Here is a 14065-nt window from a genome sequence, read left to right as displayed (position 1 = left end):
CAAAGGGAGAAAGTAGAAAGCTGCAAGGGTGATCTGAAGGGGCAGGGAGTGGCTTTATATGGATTGAAGAGGCCCGAGATGGCTCCAGGATTAGCTGCGTCAGTATTCCGTGTTCACACATTTAATTGCAGCAGCCGCATGTTTAAGAGGAGGGCTTTTACAAATTAACCACTGGCCCTCAAACAGTCTGAACTGTCACCCTTGCAGCGTGTGATTGTTAGTAGCTGAGTAGGTGCTGTCACTAGCAGCGCTGGCAGCAGCTATAGGTGGTGCAAGCTGTGGTGGCCTCCTGACACTTATGTTTTCACAATTTAACCACTGGGATCAGTGCTGGCACTTATCAAAGGTATGCGGTACATGTAACAGGACAGTATCAGAGCTTCTCAGCATGGGGCCATGCTTCTCTAGTAAGTGTCAGCTCTCTGAGCAGAGATGACATATTCCTAGTGGGGGAGGGCCAGAACCTCTGAATAGAGCTATATTTCTTTTAATTCTGCAGTGTCACATCTTCTGAGCACGACTGCTATAGGTGTTACATTACAATACGATTTCTGTTTTCAGTTTCAACAAAGAGGCACATATTTAAATTGGCATGGAGTGAGGCCTCTCCTTGTGCACCTCTGAGCAGGTGTGAAGGATAATGTGCACATGATTGCATAAGTGCACATTTTTGTAAATCGCAGACACCGCACAGACATCAGCAGTGCAAGCTTCTCTGACACACAAACTTGACATCCTCAGTGGTGGGGGCAGTAGGTATAGTCCAGGATAATCGTACCTCCATCACAGGTAGTAAGTCCATCGTGTCCTGGTAATTTCTTCGTCGGTGTCAGGAGAATAAAAAAATCTGTGCTCTCTCAGAGAGTTAGCCTTGGGTGGCCAGGTGGATGAGCACACCTGATAATTCATCATTTGTAAAGGAAAGCCCTGGACTGGGATTTTGATGCCAGGCTGGCATGCAGCGGTCTGGCGAGACCCCCTGCTCAGTCTTGCCGCATCTCAGCATTTCTACAGAAGGACTCTCAGACCTACAGAAGGTCTCTCAGACCACAGAAGGTCTCTCAAGAGGTGTGCTCCCGGCATATGGACCCCAGAATATCGATGGGGCAAAATATTGAGGACAAATTGTTGAAACAATATTGCGAGGTAAGTCTAGATTTTCAACACTTAACTTCACATATATGTGCCCTCAAGGTACGCAGATGGGGAGTTAAGAATAGTAAATATACTTCTCTAGATGCACTTACCTTTCGATATTCCGTCACTCGATATTCCGTTGCTCAATATTCCTTCGCTCGATATTCCATTGCTTGATATTCCGTTGCTTGATATTCCGTCGCTTGATAATCCGTCGCTCGATATTCCGTCGCTCGATATTCCGTCGCTCGATATTCCGTCGCTCGATATTCCGTCGCTCGATATTCCGTCGCTCAATATTCTTGTACCACGATATTCTGGGGGTCGATATTCAGTGGTACAATCTCTCATGATTCCTAGGTCCATGAGAGAGTAACTCCTCTAATCCGGCTTTCCCTTTGCATTTTGGGACTTGTAGTCATGATTTTATAGTGGGATTAACGGGACTGCAACTCCCAGAATGAAAATAAAGTATCTGAACCAGATGAACTACTCAGGCATGGAAATGGGATATTTTGCTCCTTAGGCAAGCCCAGTAGTAATATAAGTCATAAAGTTAAAACCATGGATATAGCTGTTGGGTTTTGCTACTCAGGAGTGTCTAATAGTAACATAGGAGACAGGGATGTCCCTGCCCTGCCCACCTCAGGTCTGGCCTTCGCACAGACTTGTACTTGTTGTCCTTTATTTGTTTTAGGCACTTCTGTGCTGTATTTCCTCTCTCAACCTCTTTCTTCCCTCTCTATTCCTTGTTTCCTCTCTCCTTTGACAGTGTATTTATTATTAGTCTCTCTGTGAGTCCCCTTCTGTCTTTGTGCTTCATTTCACTCTCCTTCCCTGTTCAGCTGTGTTCCTCTTCTCTACATGTCAAGGCTCTGCAGCTACTCTCTGACTACAGACGTCAGCGACTGCAAATAACAGACAAATTCCATTTAACGTCACTGTTTATCAGTGGAAGGTTTTAGGAACCTCCTACACGCCTAGCCACTCCCCCCTCAGGGCCCTCCTAAAATGTGTGTAAGTGCGCATGTGTTGCATCTGGCTACGCATGAGTTGTGACGCTGAATCCCTCTTCTGCTCTTATGTTTTCCAGCTCCAGCTCAGGCTCAGATCATCCATGCTGGGCAGGCCTGCGTGGTGAAGGAGGACAATATCAGCGAGAGGGTCTACACCATCCGCGAGCGCAACACCCTGGTCCTGCAGTGCCTGGTAACGGGACATCCAAGGCCGCAGGTAAGAGACAAAGGTCCCCAGAGGGTGTACTACTTTTAAATAATGGGTGTTGGTGAGACACGTGTTCTGCCCCCTTTAATCCCCTAGGATTGTTTGTAGCACCTGGATTAGGGACTTCTGCTGTGAGTGAGTCTCACTACCTGAGTCTCACTCACTCTATGCTCTGTTATAATGAACTGGGAAAGCTGTCAGTGCCTGACTCACAAGGTAAGGTCTGCTGTAGTGCAGCTAGACTAGGAGATTGAGTTGGTTGCACGTGAACACTTACGCACATGTGTGTGTGTATGTGTGTGCATGTGTGCACATGTGCAGACTCAGCCTGGTATCTGCACACAGGTAACCTTTAATAGAAAAGACCCTTCAGGGATTGGTGTTGACCTGGGAAGGCATTATAATATGAATGGCATTAATAGTGTGAATGTGTACATCTGTAATGCATACTGAGACATCTGTGTGCCTCACTGTATTATATCCTCTGGACCAAATCTACACTAAACTATACGTTTGTCATGGTTAGGCCTGAGAGATTCTGATGATACACCCTTATCACTGTAAATCATGATTCAGAATCCATATTGACAATAATTTCCACATATCTGCACTCATTGTAGCACTTCAAAATTCATCGTTTTGGGCCAAGTCAATGAGTCTGCTGGCCAGCTGGAGGATCGAAGGCCTCACCACACAATAGGGCAATTAGTTAGTAACTAGGCCGGTTCATAGAAGAGAGGGTGGGGGATAGAATCTGCACATGCTAATTACTTTTCATACTGCACTGTGTCTTGGAAGGCTCAATCCCACAGACGCAGGCGGGCCTGTCCTTTGAAGTTTTCAACGGAAGGGACCAGGCAGCTGTGACAGTTCGGGCCTTGCTTAGACTCTCAGAGAATGTCAATAGACCACTTGTCGGCGCCATCTTGGAAATTCCCAAACAACTTTGCAGGAGGTTTGGGCATGGGTGACAGTGGGTGAGCTTGGGTATAGGCGCATAGCTTCTGGATTTTTCAACTCCCACTTTAAAAACGTGTGCACAAGGAAGTGACATTTGACAACAGCCTGGATCTGGGGGAAGCCACACCAGAGGAATGCCCAACTGGAAGAGAGAAGATACCTCGCCACTGGTGTCAGGACGCATCCAAGGACTTCTGACTGTTGGCACCTAGAAACTAGGATTTCTTTTTCTGAGGCCAGTGGCGCAGGACCCCCTACAACATCGGGGGTCAGAAGAGGGATAGACCTGCTGAGGGATCTTGGAGGGCTCCCCTGGATCTTCTGTGGACTGCGCCTACAGGAGTGTGAACTCCAGAAGGAGCAGACACTGACTTCCACAGTCCCAGGTGCTTTGCAAGTGGCCAAACAGGAGGTCGGGGACCTGAAGTTATCAGGCGGAGAGGGTCCTCTGCCTTGGAACCTTGAGGTGCTGCTGAGGAAGACCACGGGCCCAGAAGTGGTGCCAGGAGGCCAGACTGGAGAAGGTTTTCCACAAGGAGAGAGCACAGTAAAACTCAAGCTCCCAGAAGAAGACAAATGTTTAGAGTCCAGGAGGCATGAAGAAACACCTGCTGGTGGCTAGAGCCCCCTCAGGAGCAAACAATACCAGGACCCATTGGGGCCAGAAAGAACTAAAGAAGAAGAGTGGTGCCCTTGGGGGACCTAGTTTGCTATGACTGCAAGTAGTGTCCCCTTCCTTCTTTTTAAAAATACCTCTGGGGAAGGCCAAGGTCTTCGGGGTCAGCACAAGTGGAAAATCTGCAGGGATGGGCTGTGTGTGGGGCATCCCCCCCACTGGAGAATGCGTTGTCAAAAGCCCCCACCCTTCTGGACATGGTGAAAAACAAAACCAAAAAGAAAAAAAGGAAACAGAATACTGATGCTCTTCCAGATTGATCAGATCCCAGGGAGGCCCAGGAACCAGTGTGCCCGTGTCTCGCGGGTGAGGTTAACATGCATCAAGTCTCCCGCCAGCACTGACTGTGAGTGGAAAGACTCTGGTATGGCTCCTTCAAGAAACCGAGAAGAGAGCTGGCCCCACGTGGTGCTCCAGGAGAGAAGGAGGAAATCCCCTAATTGGGACAGTGGTAGCATTTAAAAAGACAAAACTCAGGTATTGGGAGCACAGAGTCGACAATATACATGCCTCCGGGCATGGAACACAACAGAAGTCTTTGGGGTGCTCTAGAAACCCACATATTTGCTCTTTGTGGTGCTAGGAGGAAGGGCAGGGGCACCACCAACATGAGAATAAGGCCCTGATTTATACTTGTTTTGCGCTGCATTACCGTCATTTATTGACGCAAAAGCGGCGCAAACTTACAAAATACAATATAATAACGCAGTGCAAAAAAAGTATAAATCAGGGCCTAAGTGTTTGTAGGCTTTCCTGGGGTGTGGTATCCCCCACAGTGGTCCCCACAAATTTTCTCCAGATGTCTTCCAGGGGCTATGTGGATGATAGCAAAAAGAAAAAAGTTATAAAAAATGTAAAAAGCGAAAAGATGATGGACGGAATGCTCAACAATGTCAAACTTTCACCCCCAGTCATAGATCTGGGCCTAAATCCTTTGTTTTTCCTGTTTGGACCCAGCCATCCGCAAATCAGTCTTGACCCTGCTCCCCATGGGAACAATCCAGCCCAAACTGCCAGAGCAGGTCCTCCCTCACTGGAAACAAGCATCCTGGGACCGGCTTATGTGGATGATCCCTGGAGAGGTTGTTTAGCTTGTAAAGCACCCCCAAAGCTGTAGCCTTGCAAGAGGGTCAGGAGTGTGGGGTCCCCTCATGGTTTGTCAAAAGGCTTTTATTGCAGAAGGTTTAAAGTAGAGAAGAACTCTTGCACATATTTTGTTGAATTGAAGTGCTTAATTGATAATTAAAAAAGTTACCAGTGATATCAGTGAAAGTTACAGAAATGTTATTGACAATGATAAAGTTATTATTGAATCATTAGTTGTTTGAATGAAGGTAATACCAAAGAAGAAAGTCCTTCCACGGAGGATCTGCTATAAAGGCAGTTTATTTCCTTTCATTAAATAGACGGTCATTGTTAGAAATGGGGTCTTTGGTTGACAGTCAGGGTACCCCCTGTTCAAGCAAGGACCCTCACTGTAGTCAGGGTAAAAGAGAATCACCCTCAGCAAACCCCTGCTTACCCCCTTGGTAGCTTGGCAGGGCAGTAGGCTTAACTTCAGAGTGCTAGGTGTAAAGTATTTGTACCAACACACACAGTAACTTAATGAAATCACTACAAAATGACACAACACCAGTTTAGAAAAATAGGAAATACTTATCTAAACAAAACAAGACCAAAACGGCAAAAATCCGACATACACAAATCAAGTTATGAATTTTTAAAGATTAAACTCAAAAATAGCGCTTAGAAACACAAAATGCTTTGATGAGGTGTTAACACGGCGTAGTGACGGAGTCGTTCCCAACAAGCCGACACCAGCGGCGCCAGACACGGAGTTGCGTAGACCCCAAGTACAGTACCTTTGGTGAAGAGTGAAAACAAGTCGATGCACAAAGTCGGGGATCGTGGCATCTGTGCAAAACATTGAATCCCCGCACTTCGAGCGGTGTCGGTCACGATGTGGTGCGGCGACTTCTCCGGGGCTGCAGCCGTGCCGAGCCTGCGAAGATCATCGCGTTCCAGCGAAGATCACGGAGTCGGTTGCAGGCAGCGTTACTGGATTCAGCAGCGGCGTCGGTCCGAAGTCGATTTCCTTGGATTTCCACCAGCTTTCCTTTCAAGGGCTCAGGGACTGGATGGGCACCACAGGGCAGAGTAGGAGTCTCTCCAGAGACTCCAGGTGCTGGCAGAGAGAAATCTTTGCTGTCCCTGAGACTTCAAACAACAGGAGGCAAGCTCTAAATCAAGCCCTTGGAGATTTCTTCACAAGATGGAAGGCACACAAAGTCAAGTCTTTGCCCTCTTACTCTGGCAGAAGCAGCAACTGCAGGATAGCTCCACAAAGCACAGTCACAGGCAGCTCTTCTTCCTCAGCTCTTCAGCTCTTCTCCAGGCAGAGGTTCCTCTTGATGTCCAGAAGTGATCTAAAGTTTATGGTTTTGGGTGCCCTTCTTATACCCAATTTCTCATTTGAAGTAGGCCTACTTCAAAGTAAAGTCTCTTTTGAATGTGAAATCCTGCCTTGCACAGGCCAGGCCCCAGACACTCACCAGGGGGTTGGAGACTGCATTGTGTGAGGGCAGGCACAGCCCTTTCAGGTGTGAGTGACCACTCCTCCGCTCCCTCCTAGCACAGATGGCTCATCAGGAAATGCAGACTACACCCCAGCTCCCTTTGTGTTGCTGTCTAGTGCGAGGTGCAACCAGCCCAACTGTCAAACTGACCCAGACAGGGAATCCACAAACAGGCAGAGTCACAGAAATGGTATAAGCAAGAAAATGCTCACTTTCTCAAAGTGGCATTTTCAAACACACAATCTTAAAATCAACTTTACTAAAATATGTATTTTTAAATTGTAAGCTCAGAGACCCCAAACTCCACATGTCCATCTCCACATGTCCATCCTCTCCCAAAGAGAAGCTACACTTTAATCAGATTTAAAGGTAGACCCCATGTTAACCTATGAGAGGGACAGGCCTTGCAACAGTGAAAAACGAATTTAGCAATATTTCACTGTCAGGGCATATAAAACACATTACTATATGTCCCACCTTAACCATACACTGCACCCTGCCCTTGGGGCTACCTAGGGCCTAACTTAGGGGTGCCTTATATGTAAGGAAAGGGGAGGTTTAGGCCTGGCAAGTGGGTACACTTGCCAAGTCGAATTTACAGTTAAAACTGCACACACAGGCACTGCAGTGGCAGGTCTGAGACATGATTACAGAGCTACTTATGTGGGTGGCACAACCAGTGCTGCAGGGCCACTAGTAGCATTTGATTTACAGGCTCTGGCACCTCTAGTGCACTTTACTAGGGACTTACTAGTAAATCAAATATGCCAATCATGGATAAACCAATCAACCATACAATTTACACAGAAAGCATATGCACTTTAGCACTGGTTAGCAGCGGTAAAGTGCTCAGAGTTCAAAAGCCAACAGCACCAAGTCAGAAAAAATAGGAGGCAGGAGGCAAAAAGATTGGAGGTGACCCTGCATAAGCAAAAAAGTCCAACAGTCATTAATGCACATTAGTTAATAGGTCCTACCTCCAGCAACCTACCGGCATGGTGTGCTTCATGCGGGGACACCCGCCCTCCATCGGGGTCAAACAGGATCAAAACCACAACAACTTTTTAATGAAAGTAAACACTCAGGCTTGACTGTGTGCTCTGACAGTCTCAGTTTACTGCAATAAGCTTTGAGTTGCCAAGGGGTCACGGCCTTCTTGGAGCTCCCTGGACTCCTTCAGTGGAGCACCGGTTTGGCTCCTGAGTGCAGGATGGCAGGAGACAGGAAGTGCCACCAGGAAGTGGAAAGTATGTCACTTCCTTGATCCATATGGTATTATTGTATGTGGCACAAAGGGCGCTCCTGGGGAGCTGACGTTGTTCTTCGGGGTCCCCTGGGTTAGGGTCCCCTCCAGTATAGCCAAAGGGTCAGACCTAGAGGTGATACTGAAAAAAACTCGGGGTGAAGCATTTCAGCTGCTTCTGGATCTTTTAAAAACTTGTTTTACTACGTCTCCCTCGTTGCATAAGCTTTAGACAGGTGTAATGAGGCCCCCTCCTCCCCGACATTCCCTCAGCACGGGAGCTGTCGGACGTGCTTCCCAGGCTGCAGACACCTTCGACGCCCACACCGTTGTCTCTCTGCAGACTTCCCAGGGGGGGCGGCTGCCAACAACGTGTGAAGCGGGGCCACTTCCGGAAGATGGGGGAGGGGGTAAGGGATGAAAACAGAGAGGCAAACATAGCCCAGACTGCAGGGGCTGGGACGAGAGACAGAGAACCTGAGGTGGGGAGAGAGGGGGAGAATCAGAGAGAGAAAAAGAGATAGAGAAAAGGAGTGAGAGAGAGGGGGGGAGAGATAGAGAATGAGAGAGTGAGGCAAAGATAGATAGGGAGAGAAAGAGCAATATGATGATACTCAGAAGGAGACACAGGGGCAGACGGTATGGGCTGGACATGGAGAGACAAGCGTACTCCAGACTGCAGGGATGTGGGATAAGAGAGCCAATGAGAGAAACAGAGACCCTAGGAGAGAGAGAGAGGCAGCAAATGGAATCAGAGATTATGAACGTGACATTGAAAAGGAGAGGAAGATATAGATGACAGAGAAAGAAGAGAGAGAGTCAGAAATCGAGCATCAGGAAGAGATGGCAAAAGCAGAAGGATATCTATCTATCTATATAAATAAATATTTTACCTACTGGCAGACACCAGTAGGTACTTATACTTAGGGCCTTGTTTCCATTGAAAAATCCTCTTTTGACTTGCCTATATCTTTGGCACAGTTTGACAAATCGTTACAAAATTTTCCCAAAAAAAGTATGCCCAAGAACCTTGTGCATGGGAAGTTTCAAAGTGATCTGTCAAGCGGGCCAAGAAAAAAGGGGGTCAGAAAAAGTAAATTTCCCATTTTAATTCCCATAGGGATTTTAGACATGACTACAGCTCGAACCGCTGGACGTAATTTCACCAAATCTGGCAGGAAGGTAACTTTTGGTCCAAAAAGTGGGCTTTTTGTTCTTTGGTGTAAATCTGTACAGTAGTTTAGGGGAAATTGAAGGAAATCCAAATTTGTGTATCTAGGGTTGCGATGAATTTGTGAATACTGACAATCTCATGCAGCGATACGATTGGCTGTCAGCACTTCAAGAAGAAGTGTTGGCAGCCCTTTTGAGACTCGGCTTTAGCCAAAAATAAACATAAAAAAAGAAAAGAGAGCAGGGTACCTTTGCCCTACCCCACTAGCCTTGATTTAGGGGTCTCCCAGCCCCCAAAAGACTAAAAAGCACTTTTTACAAAAAAAAGTGCAGAAAATTGCAACTACTCACAAATTTCACTGGAATTTTTTTTTTTTTTAAAAAGCAAGCGCGGCCTGAGCATTTCCTTTTTATTTTGGCACCGGGTGAGCCAGGTCCCAGTGCATAGCAAAAAAACAGGAGTGGTGCCCCGGGGCACCTCCAAGGACTCACAAAAGCCCCAGGGACCAACACCTCCCTGCTGCTCTGCTTTTCATGTATTCGAGGGGGGGCCCATGGCATACCCAATGCCCCAGAGACACATGTTTATAAATTTATGCAGGGAGGCCGCGTCGCCCCCGCACCCCCAGGGACCGCCACCTCCCAGGGGCAAATGTTTAAAAATTAATGCGGGGTCCACATGTTCCCCCCCAGGCAGCCCGGGTGACTGCCAACTCCCCAGTGCAATTCATACATTTTATGAGGGGTCCTCGTTGCTCCCCCGCAGCACAGGGACTGTCAGACTGCCACCTCTCCTGGCCTAAAAGAAATGAATATAGGGGCCCGTCTTGGACCCCCGGGGACCACGGCCTCCCCAGGGCTAAATTAAATGATGGAGAGGGGCCACACAACCCCCTCGTGGAGCCATAGATGGCCCTGGGGACCGCCACTCCCAGGGCCTGCTCCTGCTATCATCCGAGGTGCCCACCCTCGGGAGGTAGCTGTTTGCTTTTGCTTGTTGAAAGCTGACAGCTCCCACCAAGCAAAAGCAAACATAATTCTGATTTCAGCAAGCGAAAGCTGTTGGACAGGTCCCCCTTGCTGAAAGTGGAGTTTTCATCTCTTTCCCTGCATGCAAACATGAGTGCAGGGAAGAGATGAAGACATTGCTCCCGAAAATAGGGAGCTGCTATTTAAAGCGATGCCAGCTCCTGCAGGAGACAGGAGCCGGCTGGGACCACAGTGGCTTGACACCTGCCTCACGGCATCCATAAGCTTTTATGGTTGCCCTTGGCACCCTTATCTATATAGCTGGGTCCTACGAGATGGGGTCCCCAGGGCCAAAATCAACCTAGGAAGGGGTGGAACCGGAGCCTGGATATACAAATTTGGATTTCCTGAAATTTCTCAACAACTACTGAACAGATTTACACCAAATAGCAAAAAGCACAATCTGTGGAACAAAATCTAGCATTCTGCTTAATTTGGTGTAATTCTGTCCGGCGGTTTGAGCTGTAGTTGTGTTCAAAACTCCCATGGGAATTAACATGGGAAATGCATTTTTTTTTTTACCCCCCCTTTTTATCGGCCCCCGCTTGACGGACCATCCTGAAACTTTCCATGCGCAACAAGAATGACCGGCACATATTTTTAAAAATATTTTGTGAAGATCCCTCAAATGGTGCCAAAGATATAGGCTAGTCAAAAAATGCTTTTCCTATGGAAACATGGTCCTAACTATAACTACTTACTGGCGAAAGCCAGTAGGTAATATAAATATATATATATATATATATATATATATATATATAATGGCCAAACTCCAATAAATCATTCAACAAATATTGACCATCGCACCACAGGAAGTCCATTGATCAGCTTGTTTATTTGAAAAAAGTGTGTGTTTCCACCACCCGACGGGTTTCAACCAACAAGGGTCTTGATCACAGCTGTGCAAATGTGTGTAGGTTCAAGAAAGATAAAAATGAATTCTGGAACAAAAAAGAAAGTTGGAACAAACAGAATATATCAGATACTAAAAAGAAAATAGGAAGCGCTAAATTCATCAGACAAATGGAAGGTTTTGAAATTGATTCAGAAGAAGAAGTGGAACAATCTGAAAGTTGTTTATGATGTGTGAAGAAGATGTGGCCAAACAAATTAACATGATAAGAAGGGAAAATACAGAGAAAACAGCCTCTGTAGATATAATGGTTGGCTTCCAAAAAGTTCCATTTGTCCTTTACAGTGAAGCGACATGCAATATCATGTGTATCACTGAATACCAGAAAATGAAGAAACAACCTTGTTTAAGTCCATCAAATGTCAGTGTTTTTCAATGGGGAACCAAACATCCTGTTTCTTGTTGAGGGAAATTTTAAGACATGTTACATTGTGGTGATACGCTCAGTAAAGAAGAGATACATGTATTAAAAGGTGAAGAGTCTGGACCATATTTACTAAGAAATGTCACTGCTCAACTCACAGGTTTGTTGGCAATGACTTGTAACATGATGTTGGATCATCCTAAATTATAAAAAATATCCAGATTAGTTTAATGGGTTAGGTATATTAAATGATATAATGATTATGTTACATATTAATGAAGCAATGAAACAAGTGGCTCAAACGCACAGAAGAGTTCCAATATACTTACAAGCATAAGTAGAATAGGAGATAAACTCATTGCTTCAACAGGACATAATTGAACCAGCCACTGGCCCAGTGCCATGGGTTTCACCTATTGTAGTGGTTCCAAAACAAGAGGAGGATATCAAAATTTGTGTTGACATGAAAGTGCCTAATACAGCAATTGAAAGAGAAAGATATCCAAGCCCACATTTAAACATTTAAACAACATGAACAGTAATATTAATGGTGCCACTGTCTTCTCAAAACTGGCTTTATGCAAAGGGTATCATCAATTGGAAATTAACAGTCTGTCTCAATACATCACGACATTCTCTACACATCTTGGATTATTTAGATACAGAGGATGAATTTTAGCATATGTTCAGATGCTGAAATCTTTCAGGGAACTATAAAAAACATAATAAGACCTGTGAAACATGCTCTGAATTATTACAGTGATGATATTTTACTTTTTGAAAGAACACAAAAAGATCATGATTAGGCATTACCTCCATCCGAACAACATCTGGAGGGGTAGCGAGGGCACCCAAGGCCTGGGACTGTGTCCAGACAGCAGCGGCGCCAGTGATGGAAATGGGTGGGGAAAGTGGAGGAAATGGGTGGCGCCAGTGATGGAAGTGGGTGGGGCAAGTGGAGGAAGTGGGTGGTGTCATCCTCTGAAAGTTTTGGGTACCAGCACTGTATTTTTATTTTTCATTTTATTTAATTTTATTGTTTACAAATTAAGCACTGCAGTTAGCGTATACACAGCAAGTTGATGTTGGCTTTTAAAATGTAATTATTGTCTTGTGGCTACAGCTTGTGCCAAGACGATTTTCTCCCAATATAACACAGCTTGAGCACAAAAGAATTGGTTTGTGAAGTGTTCATGCGGTGTATTGCTTGCTGCACAGTACAACAACTGCTAGATAATTAACATTAAAACTTTGGGAAACGCCACACCTCTTTGTTATAAGTCACTACTGGTATAGTACTCAAACATGATTTAAGAAGTGTATTGTCTTGTGATTCACTGTCTCTCTTGCCACAGAACACAGCATGAACATTAGTTAGAGGGTGCTGGTCAGCCTTTCTCACAGAGGACACCTTTTCTTTCCATAGGTGAAGAAAGGGTAGTATAGAATGACGTAGCAGAAGACACAAAGACCTCTGGCTACAGTATGGTATACCCAGGCCTTTATATATTCAAAGTGAGGGTCTTGGAAAGTTAAAAACCTGAGGGGAGGGCAGTGAAATGTAAACGCGCTCCTTAAAATGGTACATTTTATTTCTATTTTTTGCAGACCAGTTGATGGTTTATATCCTCAGTATATTTCCTCTCAATTTACCTTCTCTGTGTGGCCTTACACTCCCTGATTGGCCCTCTACTGTACCATGAGTGATGTCACTCTTCTGCTACTTTTCTCTTTATGAATCTAAAGTTGGCATCTCTTTTGCCTTGCTCCTTTACATCCTTCCTTGTTTTTTTCTTTTCATCCTCTGTGATGTGTGGCCAAGTCCCAGGGTCGCTTGGCACAGGAGTGAGTTGTTTTCTTTGTGGTAGCTCAGTCTCCCTGTTTGAGGTAGCTCAGTCTCCTTGTTTATAGTAGCTCAGTCTCCCTCTCTTTTCCCTCCTTCAGGTGAGATGGACGAAGACAGCTGGCAGTGCCTCGGAAAAGTTCCAGGAGACATCCATCTTCAACGAGACCCTTCGCATCGAGAAGATCCATCGGTTGCAGGGGGGTCGCTATTATTGTAAAGCAGAGAACGGGGTGGGGGTCCCCGCCATCAAGTCCATTCGAGTAGATGTGCAGTGTAAGTCGTTTCAAAGCTGCCCTCATATTCCCACAGTTCTACTGAGTGCCCATCTCCCCAACCCCCCCAATCCAGGCCTCTGCACTATCCTAGCTGCCACTTAGGCTCAAAAGGGCAACACAGATGCTTTCCATCAGTGATAGGGGCCCTTTAAGGGCCAACATGCTCTATTTAAAGGCCCTTCTTTCTAGTCAATGCCTGTTTTTCCTGAGATAGTACTCTATTCTGCGACTTTATTTGGGTGGCATGCAGCACATTTGTTGACCAGAGGTAGTCAGGCCAATGAGAATCATGCCTTTGGTACTGTCTACCGCAAGGGAAGCAGAAACCAAATTTGGCTAGAAATATTGTGACCAGGTGGCTGAAATCAGCAATATTGATTTCTGTTTGTTTCCAAATTGCTGCAGTGTTTCTGTAGCCATCAAGCACACACAGATGCCGCACAAATGAGTAGGGCGCTGGAAGTGAAATTGATCTGCCAACCTATCATCGCATCAACCTTCGTTTCTAGTTACGCAGATGCCTAATGCTGTGCCATCCATCTGCTCACTTTGTCTCTTCCTGGTGCCAGATTGGCACTGCCCTTTGCATGCTTCTCCAGGTAGCGAAGGAAGCAAGAGTTCTCTCTTGCATGGAAACCTGGATTCTCTG

At 45.9% G+C, this 14065-nt stretch overlaps 1 protein-coding gene across 1 annotated transcript in view; it reads left to right on the top strand.

Moving 5' to 3' along the window:
• MDGA1 (MAM domain containing glycosylphosphatidylinositol anchor 1) overlaps positions 1-14065 on the top strand; it is an 888610-nt gene that overhangs the window by 276706 nt on the left and 597839 nt on the right. Inside the window, exons 2-3 of the mRNA XM_069236322.1 lie at positions 2231-2370; positions 13240-13414. Of these exons, the coding sequence (XP_069092423.1) occupies positions 2231-2370; positions 13240-13414 (315 nt within the window). The remainder of the gene's footprint in view (positions 1-2230; positions 2371-13239; positions 13415-14065) is intronic.

The sequence above is a fragment of the Pleurodeles waltl genome, chromosome 5, assembly GCF_031143425.1.
Source record: "Pleurodeles waltl isolate 20211129_DDA chromosome 5, aPleWal1.hap1.20221129, whole genome shotgun sequence".
Lineage (NCBI taxonomy): Eukaryota > Metazoa > Chordata > Amphibia > Caudata > Salamandridae > Pleurodeles > Pleurodeles waltl.
This window is presented reverse-complemented; position numbering and strand designations above follow the sequence as displayed.